The following is a 27,008-nucleotide window of genomic DNA, read 5'->3' on the forward strand; positions in this document are numbered from 1 at the left end:
TAAAGTTACATTTTTATTGCTTGTGTTCGTCCGACGTTGTTTCTTAGACTACAAAAGGTTGAGAAATAAAGCAAAGGACGTAGGACATTCACAAGGTCGATGCCTTCAATACCACCACAAAGAATGGTCTTTGTTGGGTGGATGCATCAAATGATTTCAATTAGAGATAAAATTGCACGTGTATAGATTAACGAATGTTAGATTTTGCCATTACTATGCGATTTTAATAAATAGCTCAATATATCATCTCGGAAAAACATGACAGGGTCCAAGCACTCGTCTCCAATATACATTTTTTTTTGACAAAAATAGAGGAAATATATTATTAAGAAAAGGGCTTATCAACCATTACAACACTACAAACTTCATAGGGAGCTTCCTCTAGCCACACTTTTAGCTCCATGGCAAATTTGCATATCTGAGCTAGAAGGTGGGCAACTTTGTTACCTTGTCTCTTTACATGAGAAAATGAGACATGGGAACAAAGAGATGCAAAGCCTAGTATATATTTTACTATTCTCCCAAAAGGAGTTACATCACTTCTACCATCATGATGATGGTTAAAAAGCTACTACAATCCATTTTAACAATTAAGTTCCTTAACCCAGCGTCCAGTGCAATTTTGAGCCCATGCCTGATGCCTCACGCTAAGAGCTTAGGTAATCTCCGCATTATCAACGCTCACCATTCCGCAGTAGGTAGCCATCATCACATCACCTTCAAAGTCTCGAACCACACCCCCATCCCTATACCCTTCCCCTTCATCACCGCAACGTCGGTATTTAGCTTATACACCCCTTTTATAGGCACACTCCACCTCACCTCCTCGTATCTAATTAACCAGATCCCCCCCCCCCCCCCCCCCCACCTTCATTTCCCTTTTCAAACTCCATAACACCTCTCACTGCTCTATTCACCACATCCATGAACTTTATCCTCTTTCTTTCAAAAACCCAAGCATTTCAACCAAGCCATATGTTCCAACTCATCATCCAAAATACAGCCCACCACTCATCCCCCTTCGTACTCGCCAAAAGACTGTCTACCATTCCCGAAATCTCATGCTACCCACTTTGTCAGTTTCAATTCTAAGTGGTGAAGCATACCATCCACGAGAACTCTCCTCACACTTCAACAACATGTGTTCAACCGTTTCATCCGCCTCACTACATCTTGGGCATTGTCTAGCAAAACACATACCCCTTCCTAGTAGATTGCGTTGAACCGAGATACCGTTTTGAAGTAAATTCGAACTAAAGAGTTTTACTTTCGGTGGAACTTGTGCATCCCACAACTGCTACCACATTTTTCCTTTTCTACTATTAGATGCCGAAGGCTTTGTGATTCGATCCTCAACTAATTCTATGAAATAAGCAATTCGAACAGAGTATTACTCATTATCATTATGGTACCACATCCACTCATCTCTTATACTATGTATGGGAACCATAATCTGTTGTATAGCATGACTCTCCCAAGGATTAAAAACGCGATCCACCAATCCAACATTCCAGCCACCCTTCATCATCAACTCATTCACCTTTTGAGGCACTTCATCTTCACCCTTCATCCCCAATATACATTATTTTTCTTAGAAATACATATTAATATATTATACATTATTACCACGTTAAATTTACATTAGACTTCTTTAATTTGACGAGTAAGTTATCTCTCTCCTTATCACGTGATTCATTTTTCCGAACCTTAAATATCGTGCCTTCCCTCCATAATACAATAGAAGCCCTCGTTTCACCGTGCAATGTAAAAAAAAAAAAGAGAAAAAGAAGGGACAAAAGTACAAAATTCTTGAACGAAAAGTAAAACCAAGATAAGAATTGATAACACAGAGAAGTCCGCAGCCCAGATGAGAGAAGGGAGTAATAGGGAGAAAAGAGAGAGAAGAGTACACTGATTCTAAGAGAGATCTCGTTGAGTCAAGGTAATTATCGTAATTTCTTCTCCTCAGAAAAATTTGATCACATCTTCTGCTAATTCTACTGATCTGCTCAAGTTAACTAATAATTTTTTCTGTAAACTTTGATCAGTTTCTCGATCGGTTTGATCCCCCAATTCACAATTGAATCTAATATAACAATGCCCAGTTATTATAATGAGTATGAGAATTTCTGCATTTATATTTTGGTTCAAAATATTGGATTATTATATGGTGTATGATGAAGAATAGTAGCAATTTTTTTTAATTCTCCATGTGTTTGAGGAGAATTTTTGGATTGTTAGGGTATTCTAGGGTTTTGAGGTGAGAATTGAAATAATGGTTGAAATTGGGGAAGTATTTGAACCTAGGGTTAGCAGAAACAGCTCATTTGGGGAGATTGATGATAGCTTAATGCAAGTGGCTGCTTTAAGTGTTGGAGGGTCCAGGAATTCGAGCCCGTTGGCGAGATCTTGTTCGAGGAATACAAGTCCTGTAGGGCGAACTGGGTCTAGGAATACAAGTCCATGTAGGCAGAAGGTTGTTAAAACGAAACCGCGGGGGTTGGATGAAGAAACGGTGGCAACGTTTAGTAAAACAGTTCATCCGGATGTTCAGATGGAGGATAATATATGGGCAATGCTGCCTGAGGATTTGCTGAATGAGATATTGGCTAGGGTTCCTCCTTTTATGATCTTTCGGCTTCGTTCTGTTTGTAAGAGGTGGAACTTAATTCTGCAGGATAGTAGTTTTTTGAAGTTCCACTCACAAGTGCCGTCTCATGGGCCTTGCCTTCTCACATTTTGGAAGAACTCTCAAACCCCACAGTGCTCCATTTTTAGCTTGCCCTTGAAAACGTGGTATAGGATTCCATTTACGTACTTGCCTCCTTGGGCGTTTTGGTTGGTCGGCTCTTCTGGTGGTCTTGTTTGCTTTTCGGGATTTGATTGCTTGACTTTTAAAACCTTGGTGTGTAATCCCCTGACACAAGCATGGAGAACATTGCCAAGCATGAACTATAATCAGCAGAGGCAGTTAATTATGGTTGTTGATCGCAAAGAAAGATCTTTTAAAGTTATAGCTACTAATGATATTTATGGCGACAAGTCATTGCCAACTGAAGTGTATGATTCCAAGATGAACAGCTGGTCGGTTCACCAAATTATGCCTGCAGTTAATCTCTGTTCTTCCAAAATGGCTTTTTGTGATTCAAGGCTGTATTTGGAAACACTTTCACCACTTGGTTTGATGATGTATCGGCTCGACACAGGATCTTGGGAGCACATCCCAGCAAAATTTCCTCGGTCATTGTTGGATGGGTATCTGGTTGCTGGTACACAGAAGCGCCTATTTCTTGTTGGAAGGATAGGCCTTTATAGCACTCTGCAAAGTATGAGGATTTGGGAATTAGATCATTCTAAGACACAGTGGGTGGAGATTAGTAGGATGCCTCCCAAATATTTTCGAGCTTTACTGAGGCTATCAGCAGAGAGGTTTGAGTGCTTTGGACAGGATAATTTGATTTGCTTTACATCTTGGAATCAAGGGAAAGGCCTCCTTTATGATGTAGACAAAAAGGTGTGGTCTTGGATTGCTGGCTGCGCTCTGCAATCATACAACAGCCAAGTATGCTTCTACGAGCCACGGTTTGATGCATCCATATACTGACTTTGGATATGTTCCTTCTTTGTCGAACGTATGGCGTTTCTTCTTGCATTTTCAGTCTTCAATCATCTAAATCCATGTCCTTCATGCCTCCTTGTATTTTATATATGTATAACATTTCAGTTTGCTCAAATTCCTGTGTCCAAGATGGGGCACGTTGTCTTCTTAATGTTAGAATTAAGTTGCTGCTTCATGATGAGATCTTGAAAACACACAATTCATAGCTTCTGAACAATTTTGCTTCCTGATGAGTTCACTACAGCAGTGGTCTTTTTGTTCTAGAATTATAACAGTCCACTTTGTCTGGGAACAGTGATTCAGTTCTGTTGTGACTTACGGGATGTAGTGGGTCGGAGTTGGTGAGATTTGTAACCGGACAAGTAAACATGTATGGGCAGGACTTTGATACAACCTTTTTGTCTCTCCAACTGTTGTATACTAATAACAATGTCAAGTATTCAAAATTTCCCATGTAAGTTATTATCGATGTCGTTATGCACATGGTCTTTTAATATTTTCATTTGTAGTTTGGATATGTCTTGCTAATCATTTTGCATACACTATTTTATGATAAATTTAAATGGCAAACACAATACGACCGTAGGATAATAGATATGATTGCTGATTATACAATTGCATAGGGTCTGGGTGGATGCCTGCTGACCCCTGTTGCTAAAAGGTTGGATTTGAGGAAGCAAAATTATAATGGTTATGAAACTTTGAGATGCTACTAAATATAAACTACCCCGTCAGTTTCACTTTCGGTGTCCCAGTAACATTTAGTACTTGTCTTGTGTGTCTCTCGTTCGTCCTTGGTTGTGTTGATTGTGCTTCTTTTTCCGATATTTGTCATCTGCAGTGTAATGGCAACGAGGATGTGCATAGTGAATTTTTTTTCTCTGCATCTAATTTGTGCAAGTTAGAGATTTCAAGGGTACAGTTAAGTGGAAGCTTGATTTCATCAATTGTATGATCAGTAATGTTCAGGTCTTGTATGGATCTCAATTTGTTGCAGCAATATGGCGATTTATGCCTTTATATTGTAGTTTCTTAAAGATTAGAGGGACACACACAATATTCCATTGTAGTTAGGTTACAAATAACTAAAATAATCATGGATCTTATCTTCTCATACTCTGGCGTTCTGGCCTTCGGTGCAGGGAAGTCAGGGCTGGTCTGTGCTCCTCAAACTTTACTTGCTTGCCCCTAAATGGAAGCCAACTTAAAGTTCTTTTCTTATGCTGCTCAAAGTTTATACAGTTATTGACTTGATCCGCACATATGCATCTTAGTACCAGAAGTCTAGGTGTGCTGGAATTCTAGAATTGTTCAATATTGCATTTTTCTGAAAATCATTTATCTGGCCTCGGAAGGAAGATATATTTTTTAAGCGTTGAGATTGATGTAGTAGCATTGTATATTTTGCTTGTGCATATATCTTGGTGGACCTTTTGGTAGGAATTATCCCGGAAATATGTTGTTGCTTTTCCTTTTTTGTTTGTTGAGCTGTAGGTGATACCTTTTGAGAAGAAATGGATACTCGCAGTACAGCAAAAATAATGCTCCTGTCTTTGCTAGAAGCAGGGCTTTTAATGCTGTTCAGTGGCTTTCTTTGCTGTGTGAGTCCTTACTCCTCAGCTTATTAATCTCTCAAATTCTTGGTTATATTGTCTAATGCTATTTTTTTTTTGCTTTTGATTTATTTGACCATTGACTTTTGTCAGGTCTAAATAAATTCTCTGTTGGAATATTATTGGAGTTAGTTTATATATGGTTTTCTTCTTTATAGCTTTGTTGAGGGTTGAGAGGGAAGGAACTAGTAACCACACATGCGCGCCTGGTTGTGGTTTTTTTATATCCTCTCCGTAATTTTTGGCCGGAAAATCAGCATTCATATCTTTGCTAATTTGAGACCGTTACATAATATCCTCGCTGATTTGGTGCCATTACTGATTCTTGCCTTCATCAACATTTCCGTTATGTGTTGCTTTGCACCCTAATTATTTGTCCTGCTGTCTTCATTGTCGGAGGCTCCTCTACATAAAAAGTTTTGGCAGTCTTCTTCTTGACACATAAATCTTCCTCTCCTGCAATATTAAACTCTAAATTTTTTCTTGTGGGCATTGTTGGTTGTGTTCTCAAACTGTTCCTCTGTACTACACCGAAGTGGCACCTGAAGGTTCGTTGCCAAGAGTCTGTGAGTTAATGATTCTTGCCTTCATTAACATTTCCATTATGTCTTGATTTGCTCCCTAATTAGTTGTCCTGCTGTTTTTATTCGGAGGCTCCTCTATATAAAGAGTTTTAACAGTCTTCTTCTTGACACACATAAATCTTCCTCTCCTGCAATATTGAACTCTTAAATTCTCCTTCTGGGCATTGTTGATTGTGTTCTCATACTGTTCCTCTGCACTACACCGGAGTGGCAGTGGTCGTTTATCCCTGAAGGTTGGTTGCCAAGAGTCTGTGGGTACGTAACAGGGCAAATTCAACTTTAGGGCAATGTTTATTTGCACCGCGACTATTCATATAAGTTTGTTAAGATTATTCTATTAGTTTTAGTTGCAATATTATGTATTTTTTAGCAGCCTCTGTAAGTAGTGAAGTATATATTTGCAGCTTTCTCTGAAGCCTGACTGTTGGATTGAAAAGATTAATAGAAAGTTACAGTTTAAGTAAAATATATAAATAATGACAAAGTCAAAGCAGTAGAAGTAAAGGATACAGAGGCAAGAACTACTCCAAAGTTTTTGATTCAGTTTGGGTCACATTAAAGTGAAGAGTCATTTGATGAAGATTTTTGATTCAGTTTGGGTCATATGTGGGTCCATTATCATATGGTTTCATGAAAGTCATCAATATCTATATGTATTGATTTTCTGGCCAGGTTTAGCTCGGTTTGATCCATTTTAGTTGGGGGTGAAATTTGGGTATCGAGCTTTCCCAAGAATTTGGCTATTAAAGTCCATGTACAGTTTGGGTTTGTTTAGGGCTTCTTGAAGTCAAATGAGTTTTTCCCAGTTTATCTGTGATTTACGAACACTAGAAAAGTAGAAATTGTTTAATATAAAGGTATAAATTCCACTTTCCAATTTTATTACTTAAAGAGTACAATGCAATGCTACATAAATTTCCTTGCTTGAGTAAGCTAACATAATACAATAAGAGAGAAGCTCTATAGGAATGGTGACTACTTTCAGCTTCACGTACTTAGAGTTGTGCCAATTCATAGATGCTCATTGGAATGCAGTCTGTAGCGTACTGGCTGTAGGCGCGGCGTGCTATGATAGCATCTGCAGCTTGGGTTGGGTGGAAGGAATCCCAGAAGAGATGCTGATCTCTATTTGCACATGGTTGCTGCAAAGGAAGACAGGTAAGTTCCCCTCCATCTCTTCCATTCCCACAACAGGCCTTGGTTGCTTCAGTAAACCCTGCAACAGAAGAAGGGACACTAATTAGTAAGTGTCACTGTTCACAGTCATATAAGATCTGATTCTAGTTGAAGTAGTTTCTCACCATATGTAGAAGGGTTGCGGATCATGTCCACAGAGAGATCATAAGTATTCTGATAGACGAAGACGGAACCTGGAAGGCTATTGCTGAGTGTATTTGTCATCTGAACCAGACGGCTGTTGAATGGAGTGATCAAATTATTGACGCTGTCTATACAGTTGTTATCACTTGACTTGGATCTGAAAGCAGGTATGCATCCGAGCGGACCTGATCCGACCAACACCATTTTTCTTACACCTAAGTTGTACAATCTCTGTAACCAAAATAAAGGGGGGAAAGGTACAATGAGGGTTGGTAATGATATTGGTATGAAAATGATAATGTTATGAGAATATAGCAACTACAGTCTACAGTGTTGTTAATTGAGGTTAGGCCATGTTCATGGTGGGATTAGTGTCATAGAACTCGCCTAAGTCTTTTGCCAATTGGAAATCAGAACGGCCAATTTGTAACAGAATTAGCATTTTGCAGGGTAAGGGAGCCTGTCACTTGAAAGCAAAACCCTAAAAGCCGACTTCCATCCCAGAACCCGTTCTGCATTCCACAGCGAGCTGCTGATTGTGTGACACCAGGTGGGATACACGGGTAGCAAATGGGCTAAGTCAAAAATATAAAACGGGCTGCTTAGTTTTAACTTAACAATAGCTAGTATATGCTATATGTATCTTTTGCATAAATTGCATCATCAAATGAAGATCTTCAGCTTCCATCTTGTATGTATATTATATTATTTGGTAATATAGAAGTGAGATGGCAATTGTTCTTCGTCTAAGGGGTTTAGGAACTTGTTCCATTTATTTGATATGTTGAAATACTGTTCTGGCACTATTATGCTGAACTGAAGACGGATTAAGGAACATGATCCATTATAGATTCTGTTTTAACAAAGTAGAAGGCGGTTTTAGGGCTTCTCTTTTCTTTTGGACTGAGCTAAGCTAAACTAAATTGAATTTAATTTGTCTGAACTGAAATAAACTAAACTGAATTTAATTTGTCTGAACTGAAATAAACTAAACTGAACTGAATGAGAACTCTGAGAGGAAACTAACTGAAATGAATGTGTCTGAACCGAACTGAATTGAATTTTTATTACCCAATTCAGTCCGAAAGAACAGAGTCTACACAGTGATTTTGTGTTTGTCCGTTTGTTTGTGTGTGTGTTATTTTATATTATACGCTGTATCGTTGCCTTCTGAAATTTCGACATTGTACCCCGTTACTTAAGAAAGTTACTGGTGAAATGGCATTTTAATCTTAACTATAAAGTCATGTTGCAGCTTTTGGAATCTTAAGCTTAATCTTTAAGGACTTTCTAAGCTTATATTTTATAATTTTAAGATGCATTTCCTGACTTTTTATCATGTACATATCTATTAAGGACGTTAGACTTCATTCCTTAGAAGTGAAGAACTTTTCATATCCAAGAATGCATTTAAATAATTAGCTTATGTTAAAGGACAGAATGTGAAATTATTAAAAGGTGAGGATACAACATAGAAATCAAACAAGATAACGCACTTTTTTAGAACTCTAGTCTATGATGGACTGGAGTTTTGATTAATTGTGAAGTACTTGGTCACTCAGTTTCATTTTGGATGAACAGTCTAATGGACTCAACCTTTTTAGAGTTGTGTAATAAGGGTAAAAAATCTCTCTGTTTTTTAGGTAAGGTGGCACACATACGAGCTCCTTTACCTTTCCGTAGCTGGGAGCTTCTTCTTGGGAAGAATAATCGCCATAAACATGACAGGGAAAAAGCCTTGTCAGAGGCATTTTGTGTGATGGGATTATATGGATTCACTTTAGAGCACCTGCAGCTATATATGTGGCGAAGTAGCATTTCTTAGAAAAAGGTTGATCATCAGTCACTTGTGAATTTATATAGATCAGTCAAATGAAGTGAGCCTATGTGATGCTTTTGAGCATGAAATTATTAGAAACCAAAGAAAGATTTTCACCTTTTCTCTGATTTTTGTATTTCATAATATGGACGAGAAGCTGTATATCAGTATATGGAGGAGCCTTACTGTTATCTGGGAAGTGAGTGTATCCCTAAGGAGATCAGCAAAGGCTTCCCCATCGTAGAGACGGCTGCTGTCATATCTCTCTGGTTGAAGATAGTTGTTGAGATAGTCATTGCCTCCAATGTCGATTAGAAAGACTGATTTTGTCAGGTATTGGGTCAGCTCATCCTGGTTTTGGAAAAGCAGGGGTAATTTCAGTGTAAGTGTCTCCTGAAACTGGGATATCTGCCCACTCAAGGTTGTCCGCTGCCCCTGAGAAGAGACTAGTGTCAAATGCTACTCAGTTTCACTATTATTAATAAAGGTAAAGACAGATATTTCTGTTATTGTTTATTCATATTTATCTTATTAATTTTTTTTCCTTCACTAAGTTTGATGCGTACATGTTTATGCATTTGTCTTTGGTAGAGTTATATGTCAAGAACTGTGTAGGAAGTACATGTTTTATGTTTCAGACCTAAAAGCACGTGATTCGAGGACAGGTGCTTAAGTGGATCAATTTCTTTCTACTTTATACTCAAGCATAAGTAAAGCTTACATAATGTCTTCCGGTCTCCTCAAGTATCCCTGCTGCCGCTGATGCATAGTTGATTCCTCGCAGGATATTCTTTCCGAATGACGCTAGTGAGAAGTATGGTGGTATGAACGGCAATCCCAGATACCTTGCTATTTTGAGCACCAGTAAGAAACTAAGTTAGCATAAAGAGCAAAAAGATTAAAAGAGTAGGGTGTGAATTCCAAGTTACCTCCATAATCTACAACAGTGAGGCCATTGCTGAACCGCCCTGTTGGACCTCCAGAATCTATCCCATACGGGAAGTAATTGGCCTTTGCTGCTGTGAATAGGTAGTTATTGTTTCCATTGTCTATCAGGGAATCACCAAAGATGAACAGCGCTGGGGTGATTGGTTCAGTTGCAGCACCGTCTTGAGCATTAGCAACCAATGTAAACTCGGGTAATAACAAGCAGATACATGTGGCAGCAAAGATTACTCTTAACCTCTCCATTTCTTTCTGTATCTCTCTCTCTCTCTCTCTCTCTCTCTTTGAATCTGTGTTGGTTTCAGTTTGCAGAGTACTGACCTAGCTCGACTGCATGACTTATAATTGCACCAAAGAGGTCAGTTTTACTACTATCTGTGAGGGATAAAACAGTCAAGTCCTTAATGTAAGGATTTTGTTTGTTTTACTTATTGGGTGTTTTTCCTTTTTACAGTTACCAAGTGTGTGCAGCTCCGTATTCTGACTACAATCCAGGCAAGAGTTTTTGGTCCACATTCTTTTTTCACTTATTGCATCAGAAATTTTATAGTTGGAAGGCATTCAATTTTGCTGTAATCACTGTAGTTTAGGAGACAGTAGTAGCAATGCACTCATATAATGGGTCATGGCATTTGCAGAAGTTATCAGGATACGATAGAACCAGAGTAAATGCACATAATCCCTTTGTTTCCAGTTGTGTTATGCAGATGTCCCTGTTTTCTCTTGCAGTGTATTCCCAGCTAAATTATGCAGCTTTTAGTTCTTTGTCTGAGAATATTTCTTTTTCAATTTTCTTTTTCGTGCGCATTGTTTTTTTTAACTGCGTTGTAATTCTTGTTAGTTGATATGGGGAAGAGAGCTCACAGAACCTCCCAGATTAGAAGCCCAGAGTACTAGCACAGATGATTTTGCTAAGTTAGCCTTGATATTTGTATGTTGCAGTTGGCTCCAGAAAATTTGGGGGCACAGTTAGCTCTAATTTTCAAAAGAAAAAAAAGTGAAAGAAAGAGGAAAAGCTCCCATGACCCGTATTCGCTCCTACAATTAAGTTTTTCTTAATAGTAGCTTGAACTAAACTTTGCTGTTGTGTAAGACTGTCTTATGATTAACATAATAATATTACCTATTTTTCCGTTAAAGGGTCACTTTTAGATAATGTGTCACTTTCTACTTTAAAAGGGTAATTTCTACGGTAAGTTATCCCTTTAGGGTAAATTAATAAAACTAGCCTTACAATAAATTACTATTGTAAGATGGTGTCATATAAGATTTTCTACTTTGCTATTGACTGAAAGGTCAAACGTCCAGCAGCCTAGTTTTTAACTGTGCCAATAATGTAAACTGTCCTCTACAATCTAATGAATTTATTTCTCTACAACCATCAACCATGTCCTTAAATTAGAAAAATGTACCATTTTCTTGACCGATTCAGATTGAAATCTTGCAAGCTTGATGATTGAACTATCACTATTTAACCTTAGGTTTGGTGGTTCAATTTTCACGTTGCATAACCTATTTCTTAGTCGGAAGTTACAAAGTTATTACCTTCTTGTCTGGTCGGAAGTTCATGTTGCATAACTTATTACTATTATCGACCCGTTATCGTCCCGCCCTTAAACTGAAGTTTCACTATTGGTTGGATTCCCTAGTCCTGTAAAGACTAGAGATTTTGCCTTCCGGACCATCTAAGTACCAAATTTAACGAGAGTAACAAATTGACCTAAATGTTCTTTGTAAACAGGCGATCAAGAGCATTAACAGCGAGTGAGTAATTATTTGGTGGGGTTGAGATAACCAATTAAGATTAGTACAAAGGATTTTCTTGAAAATCTTGTCTTTCTTGAAATAGATATGTCTTTTACTCCTATAATCTCCATTTCTGGTCATTTTTGTTGTTGACACATGCAATTTGTTTATAATGATAGAACGGTTTGAGGTAGATGTGTAAACGTCTTGACCAAAATAAATCCGAAACCAAAATCTTCCTTCCTTAAACAGGTAGCTCCATAATTTACCAACTACTTGCTCCTGTAAGTTATCCTGGTTTTTTTCAATATGCATGTTATTGTCCCTTTTCTTTTTACTCTAGGTTGTTCAGGGTTTAGGGCTACTAGATCCAGCAATACTGACCCGTTCCAAGTATATGAACCAATTTTGAGCCATGCACAAGTTAATATGATTAATACAATAAGCTAGTTGATAATAGATAAAATATGACCTGAATATGGCGTGAACCGAACTAAAAAAATTCATCGTCGGTTTATGACCCGACACGGATCCCAATGACCAGTTTGTTATATATAGTTAAGGACCCATAATCAAGGGTAGACATTGTTATTGTGCGGGTCGGGTCGGGTCGGCACGGATCGAGTCATAAGAGGGTCGCCTCATAAAAGAGTGGTAATGGGTTGAGCCAAATGGGTAGTGGCCGATAGCGGGTCGATAATGGACGGGCCAGTAAACGAGCAAGGAAAACAAGGAACAAAGAGAGCCAAAAGTGAGTTTAGATGAATGTGAATCCGAATATGTAATTGTTTTTACAAAACTTATTTTATTTTTCAAAATTATTGGATTTTTTTTATTGGCCCTATCCAATCATGTCTGTATCCAATAAAGCTCTGTCTAATAAAAATCCTGTAAATTTGACCCTAATCCTTTAGCCATTGGACTACCCTGTCTAATAATCAGGTCTAATCAAGGCTACGGACCAACTTGGTCACTCTATCTTTCCATTTATTTGGTGATATGGGTTCTGGATGTATTACTAAAACAGGACACTATCTGCAGGTGGAATGTAAACCGCACAACATGAGACCTTCCATAATGCTAAATGCTAATGCAGGAAGGAAGGTGAGACTTTCATTTATTGCTTTGTGCCCATTTTTTGGGGGAATTGATGATAGATGGGTCCGCTCTTTATCACGAATGCTTCATGAAAGGAATCATATAGTATTTAACAATGGTAACAATCAAAGTATCCGTTGCTTAGAATTACCTTAGCTTTTCCTTTATCTTGATTCAGATTGAAGATAGAGAGCCTCATGTAATATTGAAATTTGGATTGAAAATAGATAGCCTCATTGAAATTTAGGATGTGAATCTTTTAGTAATTTGTCAAGATTGGTAATGTGTGCATTTTTCTTTTTGGTTTAAACCAAGAACTTTTATATTGCATCATTAAAGAGATATATACATTGCAAAAATCAATCCCAAAAAAGTTATTATAGTGCATGCTTTGTCCCATAATCTAGATGGGTTTGGAAGGTTACCCTGATTATTTTGAACCATAGTGATCGAATAAACTCAAAATGCATGCAAACTCGATGTTCCTATACTCTAAAAGTATTTAGGGATGACCCCGAAATTTTTTCGTTAGGTAAATAGGAATCCTCTTCCCTCGCATAGAGTTCTACCCAGAGGCCTATTACAAACCAGACACCTCTAACCCCCCTTCCTCATTACATTCCAAGCAAATTGTACCTTAAACTTTGATAGGGAAGATGGAAAAACTCACCGCATGAACCAACTCTAATTCATAAGAACGACACCACATTAGGTTTACATATTCATGTCAACTATTAATTAAACTAAAACAGTACAAGCTTTTGAAAAATAGATGGAGAATCAAGAGACGAGGTTATTGTTCGCTAGACGATAGGACAACCAAGTTGCAGATGTGTTATGCCATGGGTCTAGGAGTGGGCTAAATTCCCTTAAATCTTAATGTAATCAGACATCTCCCCCTCCCCTTGGATTATTGCAAAGACATATTAAGAATGGATTGTAAAAGGCTTTATGTCTTAACAAGTTAAGTTTTTATATTACCGTTTGTTCAAAAAAAAAAGAAAAAAGAAAAAAGATGGAGAATATTCTATAAGATATTAGTACAAAAACCTTAGTAATTAGAAAACTTATATGATACTATGATAGTACTTGAAATTTAGCAAAATCCATATAGTAAATTTTTGGACTGACTGGGTCAATTGATCTGATAGGAGACACAACACACAAGTATTACTATTAAGGCCTTAGACCTTAGTACTCTGTTTGGAGTACCGAGTATAATCTATCCCGCGACAAGTCTTCATAGGGGTACGTGTTAAGGTTTATAGTTTGTCATCCATAAGAATTATGCTTCCTCCCTTCTCCCTTCTGTTTTATATGAAACGTTTGATTTTTTTATGTAATCCAACACGTTGTTTTAATTATTGATATTTTTAATTGTATATATGTAAAAATATTAAAAAGTTATAATTTGATAATATGTATCGAGACGAAAATCTAACAAAATTTCACTTATATTAATGTTGATTTCTTAATTTTAAGGGTTTTTTTTAGGGGAAATTTTAAGGGTTTTTTAACCTATACACCAATGCAAAGGTTTAGCTATTTGATATTATATGTGCTTAACAAAATTAATATATATGACATGATCAATTGAGGATATACTTCCCATAATTGATGTCTAAGTCCAATATATCTTTAAATATGAGAAGTAAAACTTATTTAACGATGTGCCATACCACTTTTGTTGAACAAATATATATACTTCCTCCGTTCTGTTTTAAATGAAACGCTTGCTTTTTCATGCAATTCAACGCGCTTCTTAATCATTAATATCTTTAGTTGTGCACACGTAGAAAATATAAAAAAGTTATAATTTGATAGTATGCATCGAGACAAATCTAACAAGGTCGCACTTGACTATGTTTTTCTTTATATAATGTAGATAAATTGGAGTCAAAATTGATCAATAAATAGTGTCATTTCACCCAATATTTCATTTAAAACAGAACTTAGGAAGTATATTTTTAAAAAAAATTAGGGTTTGTTGGTTATCGTTTTAATTTCCAGCTTTTTTTTAAGACCAAAACTAAAAATACTTATGAAAATCAGAAAAATTAGTTTTCAGTTTTGTGTTGTCAATTTTCAAAATTGACATGTTTAGTATAAGTATAAGTGAGTATAACTAATTTTAAGTTTTTATTAAACTTCTTATATCATATAGCTTTTCACAAATTATTAGAATAGACGGTCTAATTTTAACATAAAATTAGATGAATCCAATATTGAGTTTTTCTAACAAGCTCATTCCATTTCACCCTAACTTAACACTATTCTAGTCATCCCTTCTTTTCTCCTTCTTTTGTTTTCTTGATTCTCGAACTACAACAGACAATTTTAAAATATAACTCGTTAGTCTTACGAAACGGATTAAACTAGTCACTAAATGAATTAAACTAGTCACTGAATGGGTTAAAGAATATCATTACTTGAATAGATTAAAGTAGTCACGAAATAAATTAAATTAGTCCCTAGATAGATTAAATTGGTCACAATATTAAAAAAAGGTGCATATTCTCTTCTTAATATTTAGCTTGGATCGAGCTTAATTTTGAATTAAAAGGAGACGGTCTCTTACAAAACCAACCGATAACTTTTATATTTATAATACCAAAAACTTTAAGCTAACAATAATATCGAGTGGGTACTCTTAACCTATGCACTTGGGTAGGAAAGCCCTTCAGGGGCGGTTCTTGGCTCATGCAGTATAGGCGATGGAATAGGTCCCCAAAAATAGAGGGGCCCCGAAATTTATTATATGTATTAAAGGTTTGAAAGAAAAACTAAAGGAAAGTATTTGGATCAGTGGTAAAGTAGTAAGGGATGGGGCAAAGGGGCGCGGGTTCAATTCAATTCCCCATTAATGGCTACTACTATATTCTCTCTCCTCCTAACTCTCATTAATTTCTACTCATACTCCTATATTTTTTTTTTTTTTTGCAATTTTCCAATAAAATTTACTCTATTTATATCTAAATATTTGTTTATTTATAATTATTTGATATGTTGAGAGTATTTTTTTTTAATTGAGAATCTAATATCTTTTATGAACTAGATATAAAAAGCCTAATTTTAAGAGAGCATATAGGGCCCCGCTATGTTTGCCCCGCCCCAGGCCCTTCTTCAAATATGTGGTAGTTTGAGAAATTGTATACCAATCTGTAAATTGATCTATCAAAGCTCTATCACGTAGTGGCTTCTAAAGAACATAATTCGCTTGTTCAGAGGGGTAGCTGAGAGTTGGCCCATGTTGATTCAAGTCTTATATCAGCCCTCAAATTCTAGGAGTTTTACTTCCATTGCCGTCGGTAGTTTAGGTTTTATGCAAAGCAAGTAGAAGTTGCAAATTGTTGTTAGAACTTGGTCAACCAGGGAAATCAATTTCTTCCACTACTAATAGAATTTAGAATAAATGAAATATTATTCAGTGGAAATCTTGAAATTCTGGATTCAAATTACCAATTCATGCGCTCCTTATTCATTAAATAATCATGCAAATCTATTATGATTTGGGCTTGTTTGGCAATCGGGCCGTTTGTTGTTGGTTTTTGGCTGGTTTAGTTGACTTGTTTGACTGGTTGGAAGTATTGGTTGTATGTATTGGCTTTTTAAGTTGGTTGTTTACCCCAAATGTCTGCAAAAGTGTTTGGCAAAATTAATTATGATTGTTGGCTGTTCCGGACTTCTTTTTCATTTTGACTTAAAAACCAGCTTTTCAGCCAACCAAAAAGCCAATAACCAAACACTTTTTTTTCCAGTTTGACCAAATTGAAAAGCCAAAAGCCAAAAGTCAATGAAAAAGTCATTTACCAAACATGGCCTTTATTCTTTCACTACCATAAGCTTTTATCTTACTAGGATCTACAAAATTATCTTTTTTTTTTTCATTTAACATTATAAACATTTAATATTCTATATATTTTTTGAAAGGAATAAACAGGGAAGACATTATAATACTGTATATAACTTTAAGGCGTGTTCGGCAACTTTTCAAGTAGATAACTAGTATCTCAACCTAAATGATGTGTCGAGTCAATTGTAATTGTAATTATCAAATATTATTATTATTCATGAGTCGCATACTTGACTTTATTTCTTAATATATACTTTGTCCAGTATAAAATTGAATAATAGAAATTATGGCATGATAAATTATTATTTTTTTAAAAAAACTTCTAAGTAATCGGGATAAAAATAACTAATGGAATTAGAGTAAAGCGAATGTTGTCATTACTTAATAAAAGTATCTAAAATCTTGTCTATGTCTTAATGATGTCATATAATTATAAGACTTTATTACATTTTACTTTTAAACATTAATAAGGATTGAATGTAGTGGATTAATCCTTAAACTCTCCGATTTTATTTTAAGTGTTATGTTTTCGAATTCTAGTAAATACGTATTGTCTATATTTTTATATAAGATTATAAACATGTGTATTAGAATATTGAGTAGAATGTCACGTGACATCGTTCCTTTGATAGAAACACCTTTTAATATATTTGTATAGATTCTAGATGTAATTCTTTTTTTTTTTGAGGGGGAAAGAAAGTAGTGCATTAATCCAAGGACAAAGTGTCCATCAAAACATACGGAGCCACTTCACGAGGACAATGGTTCTCCCAACATTGTTCAACTCCAAAAGGCACTACTCTAGCGAGATGATGGGCAACAACATTCCCATCTCTCTTGACATGAAGAAATTTAACTGATTCAAAAACATTACATAAAGAAAGAACATCTCCTAGAATGTTATCCAAATCTGCAAAATAGAGGGTCTCATTTGTCAGCCTATTAGTCACCACCTGAGAATCGGACTCAATAATAATATTTGCGAGACCATGAGCCTTAGCCATCCTAGCTGCCATGTAAATTGCTTTGCACTCCGCAATAGCCGCGGGCCAGCAGGCCCTGGTACGACGCACAGCCGAAAAGCATACTTTCCCTTGACAATCACGAGCTACAATACCCAATCCAATCCATCCTTCTTCCCCGAGGTAAGCATCCGTGTTGAGTTTAATCATTCCCCTAGGAGGCGTACACCATTTGTCGAGCTCACACAACCTCCCTTTTCGGACCTCCATAAATTCGAGTAGTATAAGAATTGAACTCATCACATTGCTACTCACACGTTGTACTATGACAGGCACCGGTTGCCTTGCCTTCAAACACCAACTTATTTCGTTCGGTCCAGACATTCCACGCTAAAAAGCTTCCTCTTTGCACCATCTTAGCTCTAGCTCCGCTCCATCTCACCACCGTCTCACACATCGTCTCACCCTCCACACCAGCAACCATAGCCTGACATCCTAGTTCCCCCACACCGACTCCAGCGAACACATGTGAACAAAGAGTGATGAATCGTTTCCACACCATTCAGACACCATGGACACTCGTCTTGCTCGACGAGATGGCGGGCCCTAAGTACAGCACGTACCGGCAGTGAATTGGTACAAACTCTCCAAAGAAAGTGGCGAACTTTTGGGGATACCTCTAAACTCCATAAAATACCCCATGCCTTATGAACATCATCCAAATTACCTCCCTTCCCAAGCATATAGGCCGTTTTCACCGAATAGGTCCCATCTTTAGAGTAGGCCCATGTTAATTCATCTTGCACACACCTAGAACTCAGCGGGATTGCTAGAATGCATTTTTGATCACGTTCCTCAAAAAGAGTTTCAATCACATCCGTTTTCCACTCTTTTCGGTCATCATCAATTAAATCTCCCACCAACTCCAATCCTTCAACTCTATTGCTCAAAACAAAACGGCCATCCTCATCACAAAGCCACGGATCCTGCCAAAGATTTATCGATTGTCCATCTCCCACTTTCCAGATCAAACCTTCCTTAACCAAACTTTTCGCACTCCATATACTACTCCAGGAATAGCTATTTGAGTATCCTAACCTTGCTTGAAATATGTCTCCATGGGGATAATACTTTGCACTCATTACCCGGCTCAAAAGGGAGTTTTTATAATGTAATAGTCGCCAAACTTGCCTGCCAAGTAAAGCATCATTGAACACCCCAAGATCTTTAAATCCCATGCCCCCCATACACTTCGGTTTGCACATCTTTTCCCAACTTAACCAATGCATCTTCCTTTCCGCACCTTTGCCACCCCACCAAAATCGCGCCATAGCTGAATGAATCTCTTTTATAATTGCCATTGGGATCTTATAGACCCCCATCAGATAAGTAGGGAGAGCTTGTATCACAGCCTTGATCAAAACTTCCTTTCCAGCCCTTGACAACAATTTTTCCTTCCAACCCCGCAATTTCTTCCACATTCTATCTAAGAGTTCCCGAAACACCATTTTCTTTGACCTCCCAGTAATTGTGGGAATGCCAAGATATTTTTGGTGCTTGTCAACTTGCCTCATCAGAAGAGTAGATATCATCACTTCCTTTTGCCCACAGCTTACACCTTTACTAAAAGAAACCTCCGACTTTTCATAGTTAATTTTCTGCCCGATGCTGCTTCATATTTGTTGAGAATATCAACTATTGTCAAGCATTCCTGGCGGGTGGCTCTTGTAAAGAGAAGACTGTCATCTGCAAATAGAAGGTGTGAAATTTCCGGTCCGTTTCGGCTAGCTTTTGCACCATGAAGTTCTTTTGCATTCACTTTTTGCTGAATCATCTGAGAAAAGGCATCAGCAACCATAATAAATAGAAAGGGAGAAAGAGGGTCACCCTGTCGTAGCCCTCTGGAAGGAGATACAGAACCACATACTCTCCTATTGATCAGGAAAGAGTAAGTGACAGATGAAATGCAGCTCATCACCAAATTAACCCAACGGCCATCAAACCCCATAGTCAACAGAAGTTTTCTAGGAAGCCCCATTCAACCCTGTCATAAGCTTTACTCATGTCAAGCTTCACTGCCATCAAGCCTTTCCTGCTATTATTTCTCTTTTTCATAGAGTGAAAAATTTCCAGAGCAATAAGGGAATTGTCTGAAATCATTCTCCCTGGAACAAAGGCACTCTGGTTCTCCGATACTATAGCAGGGAGAAAAGTTTTAAGCCGCATAACTATAGCCTTCGAAGCTATTTTGTACAAACATTACAGAGACTAATAGGCCTAAATCAGATACAACAGTAGGAGATTTTACTTTTGGATGAGAGCAATATTAGTACAGTTTACATTCCCAGGCAAGCAAAGTTATGTAAAATATTACTCACAAATAAAAATACCTCATCACCAATAATGTGCCAAAACCTCTGATAAAATATTGCATGCATACCATCAGGGCCCGGGGCTTTGCAGGGATGCATCTGGCTCAATGCGGAATAAATCTCCTCTTTTGTATAAGGCTTCAACAAAAAATCATTAAATTCCTGCGTCACTGAAGGGCTCACAAACTTCAAAACTTCCTGCATACTTTCATCGGATGGGTGTAACGACGTAAAAATGGTTCGGAAATATCCAACCACTTCCTCCTCAATATCATCAGCCTCCGTTTGCCACACACCCTCACTACTACGAATCCCCTGAATGTAGTTTCTTTGCTTTCGCTGAGACGCTTTGTGGTGGAAATAGGAAGTGTTCCTATCTCCATCTTTCACTTCCGCTACCCTGGATCTTAAGTACCAATAAGCTTCATTTTTTGCGTGTAAATTATCGAGCTCAATTCAATCTCCGCACATTTCGCACAAGAAGCAGCACTATAGGCTCCTGCTGGGCCTCATGGAGACGTTTCTCCACTTTCTCTATCTTTTTCTTCAAATCTCCAAACCCCACCTTCTCCACCCTTGAAGACTCCTTGCTACGCCCTCAAACGGTCCTGAATCACCGCCCCATCCGCGTCATTCCATGCCCCTCGCACCACCTCTTCGACCCTTCATCAAGAAGCCAACACGTTTCAAACTTGAAACCTCTTCCACTCGGTTTTCTAGGCCCCTCTCTCATTGCACTCTTCATAAAGATGGCTGCGTGGTCCGAGCTATATCGAACCAGATGTTCCACATAAGCTCCAGGGTAAATTACGCCACTCCTCATTAACTACCACCGATCAAGCCGTTCTCTAATGCGTGTCTCTGGGCTATTGCCCTCTCCCATGTATACCATTGCCCAGTAAATCGCAACTCCCCCAACCTACACTCATCCAACACTTGCCGAAGCCAACCATACTCCTCCTCTCCCTATTCGCTCCTCCTTCCTTCTCATTGTAACTCAAAATCTCATTGAAATCTCCACCGAACATAATGGGTCCAATCATATTCATCACAAAGCGATCTTATCAAATTCCAAGTCTTATGCTTATTTTCCTCTTCTGGCCACCCATAAACACCCACAAATCGCCACTGTATACCCCTTATCCACAACATCACCACACATATGATTTTGGGAAAATGAGACGAGAGTTAGAGAAACTTTTTCATCCTTCCAGAACAAACACAAACCTCCTGACTGCCAATACTCGAAATACCAACTGAACTAGAAAAACCAAGACGATCTTTTGTTTTTTCCACAATCTCTTTAGTAACTTTGTTTCCGATACAAAAAATATATCGGGGGTATGTGAAGAACAAAGTCTCCTCATTTGACGAACTGTCCAAGGGTTACCCATTCCCTGACAGTTCCAGCACAACACATTCATTGGACCGGGCGGGGTTGGTGGTCTCCAACCTCCGCCTCGACAATGTTAACATCACTGTCACTGTTTAAAAAATCATTAGTTTTCAACTTCTTAGCACCAAACACACTGTTCCTCACCCCATCAATATGCATAACCTCCAAAATTTTCCTTTTTTCTCCCACCCCATTATCATGAATTAGAAGATTTGGTGGGTCCCCAGGTACAATAACCTCACGTTTTTTCACCTTTTGTTTCAATTTGACTTTTTTAAACTTAGTGGCAGTGCCACCATTACCAGCAACAAAAAGAGGAGAGAGAATATTATCACATGGGCTATGTATTACCTGCGTGCATGGGGTCTCAACTTGACCTCCATCCCCATCTGCATGTACTGCCCGAACACGTACCACATTGCCATCACCACAGGTACTCCGTGCCGCAACCAAGCTGCTATTGTTAAGAGATATACGCTGCTCCTGTTGCTTTGGTCGAGCACTTTCGAAGGTTATACTCCTAGCCCCCTTCAAAAATTCTTTTGCTTCCTCTTCAATCTTTTGTCTCCCTTTTCTTGGCGAGGCCCGAATCCATGAGCCCCATTGTTTCTCAACCTCTTTTTCTTCTGCTACATTTGATAAACAGTCCCTTTCGATGTGACCGATTACGCCCACAAGTAGCAAATGTGGGTAGTCGTTCATACTTCAACTCCACCAACACCGACCCCCCGCTTTTCACCGCTATTCTTTGGACTCGTTTAAGAGGTTTTGTAACATCAAGAAGAATTCTAAGCCGTGCCGACTTGTCCCAGCCAATGTCATCCATGTCCACTTCTAATACTTCTCCAATACTGCCGCCAATTATTCGAATGTGGCTCTCGGATCGACTGCGCATGGGAAGGTTGTACAGTCGGACCCAAAACGGACATCGTTTCAGGACAATATCCGAAGGCTGAATGTCATCTTCTATTTCCTGTAACATGACCAGATTTTGATCGAATGTCCATGGCCTCCCTGCCATTTTTAGATGTAATTCTAGTAAATCTGAAAAAGTATCATTTGATAAAGTAGCTTTTTACCTAACATTAACATTTTAAAAACTAGAATTGCGCAAGAATGATTGTTTTAGAAAGATTTTTACAGCTAATATTTATCAGTTAGTAAATAAAAAAGAAAATTTCATGAAGTATCCTTGATATTTGACATAATTCTCAAATATCTTTATTAAAATTTGAAGTTTAAAGGATACATCAGGAAATTAATGCACTTGAATTTTCATCCACAATAAGGATATTTTGAGCAATGTGTCAAACCTTAAGGATATCTAAGAAATTTCTAAAATGACAGGAGTATTTTGAGAATTACGCCAAACTTAGAGGACATCTCAGGTAATTCCTAAATTGATATATATATATATATATATATATATATATTATATATATATATATATTATATATATATTATATATATATATTATATATATATATATTAATATATATATATATATATATCAATTTAATCACTCTAATAAAATTATGGAATTTATGATAATCTAACACATAGCCAATAGCCACAAGGCTCTTTGGAATAACAATTTTGTTATTGGATTCATGATATCTAGGTAGTTAAACAAAGATACTTACTATTTCAGTATTCTTAAGATAGTTTCATTTCATCACAGTTTGGTTGATAGAACCGTAGAAGGAGAACATTTTTATTGATAGAAACAAGGATAAAGATCATTTAAAATAATTGTGGTGTTGTCAATAATTTCTCAATCCCAAACTATAAGTTCCAAAATCTATATCTAATACTATGAAACAATTTATTTTGATCCGACCACTATCTCTATTATATATGACAATAGGACAGAGAAAGAAAAAAAATAAAATAAAATAAGATATAACTACCAAATTAATTTTTTTAAAAAAACAAAAACAACGCAACAAAAATAAAATAGTTACAATATAATCCTTTACTTCCCTCTCATTGAAAAATTAAAAAATCTTCAATTCAGTGCAATAAACTGATTAACAATTTAGAAATCCCTTATTAGATGTAATTAGCAATAATTTAATATTCTACTCATCATGTTTCCACACACATTACGCGCATATAAGATTAGCATAAAAAATGCTAGGAACACTAAGGTCCTATTATTTTGGACTTGTTTTCGATTCATTCTAATTCAGTTTAGTTCAATTATACTTTACGGTTCAATTTCTCCAAATTCAATTCCGTTTAGTTTAATTTTAAATAACCGGCCGGGCTTGACCAACCAAGGTGAAGTTGATTAATAATCTTGGCCCTGCAAATTGATAGGTAACTAATAACTTTAACCCTTGACATGTGGCAAAACCGACTTGGTAGCAACAAAAAACACAGTTTTCAAGGAGGTACCACCATGGTTTGGTTGGGGAACGAGCCCTCGTGTTTTTAACTTTAAAACATTGATTTTACAAAAGATTGATTTGCCGCTTAACTTGTGTTTTTATCAATTCTATGCAATTATCACTTGCCATGTTTCTTAAGCTCTCACTTTGATGCGGGTATATTTGCATTGTCACCATTTACCAATATACTACTACGTTAATACTATATATGTATATAATGTGGTGTAAGATTAGATGGCACAAATAGATATAATGAGATACAAAATAGAGTAAACATCAAAATGGACACAATATAATTTTCTATAAAATCGTCTTAAATTTGGCGAATCTATTGGTTAGTTTGAAGAAATTATATCTAAAATTAAATTTGAATTTTTTTGTTATAGGTGGAGTAGTATCTAAAATAAGGTCAAATTTGAAACTTAAACTACTTAATTGATACACATTTCAAATATAGTACTCTAGAAATACATTTTGGTAGTTTCACTAAATTACCTTGTGAAATGATAGCTTAAACTTTCTTCAAGAGATACTATAACAGCATAATATAAGAGCGTATAACCGGTGTGTGTTTGTTAATAATCAATGCTCATTTGCTCTAGTGTGGAACCAAACTTGGAACGTAAACGTTAGCCGATCTTATCTCTAAAACTAAAACGACTTAAGTTTCGAGGATGTTACCCTATTATATATAATAATATTGTCTATCCGTTTCGTATTGCTAATTTTTTTAAAGACATCCATTGTAATTTGGATTATTGATATAAACATCCTAACATCGTAATTATGAAAATTAGTGATGTTACTTGAAGTTGAAACAGGGAAAATAAGTCTTCTAATTTGCCTAGAAACGATCTTTGTACTTATAAGTTGAGATAAGAGAGTTTGTGAGACCTAAGATGATAAGTCGTTTAATTACTAACCAATTACAAGTTAAGGTTTGGATCCGAGTACGAATATTTGAACTTGGGTGGGAATCAATGAAGTCTCTTCTAATGCAAAAGAGTTGGTCCTGGCTCCTTGTGCAGTGTGCTTGCTTGATAAAAAACCTAGGGCATTCAAAGAATTCAAGTGCATTCATCGAACTTGGATGTATCATGTACAAGGTAAACGAAGGCTATTTTTTGCTCATATAAAACCTTCAAATGAGCATAGCGAGAGCTCCAAATGAGCATGATATACACTCAGGTGTATGATAGATATGGTAAAAGAATTTTGTATTATGTGGCATCTCTATCTTTTTGTTTTTGTCTCTAAGACCAAGTTGCATCCCTATGTATAGATCTTAATAGCATCTTAAAAAATTACTAAAAACATATAGCAAATAACTCCTATTATATATCATAAATTCATAACAGGATAGACGAAAGCCCAAAAAGCATCCAAGGAATTCTTAATTTGTTTATAAGGAGAGGCAGAATGTGTATAATTTGTCTCCACATTCACATTTTTTTCTTTATTTTCATCATTGCTTGGGAATTAACCTATATCTAAATGGTTTATATCTTGAAATAAATTGATCATGATTTGCTCAAGATTGATTAGTGATTAACAACATCGCAAGATGGCTAAAAAAGCGCTTTTTATTTTGTCACATATGGGCAGTACTATATCATATATGTATGTGAAAATATTATTGATCAAATTGATCAACATGTCTGAAAATTTGCAGCTTTGATTGGAATCTCTGACTAAACAAGCTTAAGCAAGAGTTTGACCTTATTAATAACTTATCATTGAACAGCTAAATATGTTTACTTGATCAGATAAGAATAGCATGTATAACAGCTAGAAAGCTGCTCTCTCCCTATTTAATTTAATGACTTAAATATAGCATGCCTTGTTTTCTTTTTGTTTCTGCTCTTTTTAGGGGGGAGTATTGATAATTTGATAGACTAAATTAGAGGGAGATATACCGTATATATAGGATTGGGTTCTAATGAGAACTCTCCTATGATTAGAATCGCGAGAACCATTAAATATAAGCAAAAACTTCATAAAATGATTGAACAAAAAAAATTAAAAATGAGCAAAATCATAAAATGAGTAGAACACCTTTATGTATTAAGATAGTTAAAAAGAAACATGAACTCTGATCATCAATTTCACAAACCTTTATTCAATTATTAGAAATTGCTTTTTTCCCCCATAACCTAGTAAAATTTGCACTAAGTTGGAGAGCCATAAGGAGCCAATATGTCTCATATATCAAATCATGTAAAAAGAAAAAGAAGATGGAGGACGGATATTTTTTTCTTTTACAATTTTCAAAAGGTGAAATATACCATTGATCCTTTTATACGGCGCTCGTCATACACTCCTATCTATATAGATCTATTAAAAGACGTTTCTAAATAAGGAACGGTGCCACGTGATGCTCTTCCTAAAAGAGTTTTAGTTCGTATAATTTATTTATAATACTTTTTTTTGAAATTGCATAGTATATGCTTTGATCCCATGTTCTCAATTTAAAGTATAACTAGTTATTAGGTCCGGGCTATGTCCCGGGTAAGAAAACTTTTCATTTATTAATATTGTACTTTGATATGATAACACTAAATAAAACTTGGTCTAATGGTTAAAACTTTAGTACATGAACTTGAGGTCATGGGATCAAAACCTATACTATGCAATTTCTAATTTTTTTATTGTACATGGATTACATGAACTAAAACTCCTTAGGAAGAGCACCACATGGCACAGTTCCTCGTTTACGCACGCCTTTTAATATTAGTATAGATATTAATAAATGAAAATTTTCCTTACCCGGGACATAGTCCCGGCCTAATAACTAGCTTATAATTAAAAATATTGACAAAAACAAGTATGAGATTTCCTATCTATGTTTCCAATGCACAATTTACGATATTTCCCTTAGGAACTATTAGAGTAACATTATATGTAAAGGATCAAATAGACTTTTACTAGTTGTAGCTCTGTATTGTAAACACTATATATATTGAATGTTAGGATTAACCTAATCAGGTTAACACAATTATTCTCCACACTTGTACATGGTATCACAACCTAGGTAAAAATAATTTTTTTCCCTTTCCTCTGGCCTGCCGCCCGCCACCATGGACGCTGCCGCCGTACACAATTCCGCTGCCTCCACGTCGCTTTTCTCCCGCGACTACATATTTCCGGCCACCTCTTCATTGGTCGCCGCTGCTGCAGCTGGTACTCCCAGCCCCACGCCGACGGTGTCGGTCACCTCCGTCGCTGCCACCGGTTTCTCGCCGGCGCACAACCCACCACCGAGACCATCACCTCGGTTTCCGCCTGAAT

At 36.7% G+C, this 27,008-nt stretch overlaps 3 protein-coding genes across 9 annotated transcripts; 1 reads left to right on the plus strand and 2 right to left on the minus strand.

The window, feature by feature from the left end:
- Positions 1–1,722: 1,722 nt before the first annotated feature.
- Positions 1,723–11,039, plus strand: LOC104907176 (F-box/kelch-repeat protein At5g15710). Of its 7 annotated transcripts, none has more exons than XM_048639426.2 (9): positions 1,775–4,073; positions 4,762–5,220; positions 6,852–6,974; positions 7,127–7,303; positions 7,586–7,686; positions 8,780–9,442; positions 9,740–10,094; positions 10,206–10,258; positions 10,355–11,039. In XM_048639426.2, exon 1 carries the CDS (start codon positions 2,276–2,278, stop codon positions 3,602–3,604), a length of 1,329 nt encoding a protein of 442 aa, XP_048495383.1. In that variant the 5' UTR covers positions 1,775–2,275; the 3' UTR covers positions 3,605–4,073; positions 4,762–5,220; positions 6,852–6,974; positions 7,127–7,303; positions 7,586–7,686; positions 8,780–9,442; positions 9,740–10,094; positions 10,206–10,258; positions 10,355–11,039. The 7 variants fall into 7 exon arrangements, 6 of the variants coding, with proteins under 6 accessions (XP_048495383.1, XP_057248754.1, XP_057248756.1 ...); XM_057392771.1 differs by having other exon boundaries at positions 8,780–8,967; positions 9,113–9,442; positions 9,740–10,258; XM_057392773.1 differs by having other exon boundaries at positions 1,775–1,942; positions 2,049–4,073; positions 9,740–10,258.
- Positions 6,659–10,146, minus strand: LOC104907166 (GDSL esterase/lipase 7). Its single transcript, XM_010696054.3, has 5 exons — positions 9,885–10,146; positions 9,677–9,804; positions 9,142–9,390; positions 7,118–7,367; positions 6,659–7,032 (listed from the first exon to the last, which is right to left on the minus strand). The coding sequence occupies exons 1-5, from the start codon at positions 10,144–10,146 to the stop codon at positions 6,812–6,814; spliced, it is 1,110 nt and encodes a 369-aa protein (XP_010694356.1). The 3' UTR covers positions 6,659–6,811.
- Positions 11,040–17,304: 6,265 nt separating the features above from the next.
- Positions 17,305–17,829, minus strand: LOC104883940 (uncharacterized). The gene has a single exon (XM_057393047.1). It carries the CDS (start codon positions 17,827–17,829, stop codon positions 17,305–17,307), a length of 525 nt encoding a protein of 174 aa, XP_057249030.1.
- Positions 17,830–27,008: the final 9,179 nt, after the last annotated feature.

This window comes from Beta vulgaris, chromosome 2 (assembly GCF_026745355.1).
Source record: "Beta vulgaris subsp. vulgaris cultivar EL10 chromosome 2, EL10.2, whole genome shotgun sequence".
NCBI lineage: Eukaryota > Viridiplantae > Streptophyta > Magnoliopsida > Caryophyllales > Amaranthaceae > Beta > Beta vulgaris.

What these genes read in the sequence shown, in the direction of transcription:
- LOC104883940 (XM_057393047.1), bottom strand. Translation starts at nt 17,829, where the DNA reads ATGGAGGTCCGAAAAGGGAGGTTGTGTGAGCTCGACAAATGGTGTACG.
- LOC104907166 (XM_010696054.3), bottom strand. Translation starts at nt 10,146, where the DNA reads ATGGAGAGGTTAAGAGTAATCTTTGCTGCCACATGTATCTGCTTGTTA. An exon ending in CACTGTTGTAGATTATGGAG is followed by an intron (nt 9,805 to 9,884) that starts GTAACTTGGAAT and finishes TGCTCAAAATAG; the next exon opens with CAAGGTATCTGGGATTGCCG. An exon ending in CCGCAACCCTTCTACATATG is followed by an intron (nt 7,033 to 7,117) that starts GTGAGAAACTAC and finishes CTTCTGTTGCAG; the next exon opens with GGTTTACTGAAGCAACCAAG.
- LOC104907176 (XM_057392770.1), top strand. Translation starts at nt 2,276, where the DNA reads ATGGTTGAAATTGGGGAAGTATTTGAACCTAGGGTTAGCAGAAACAGC.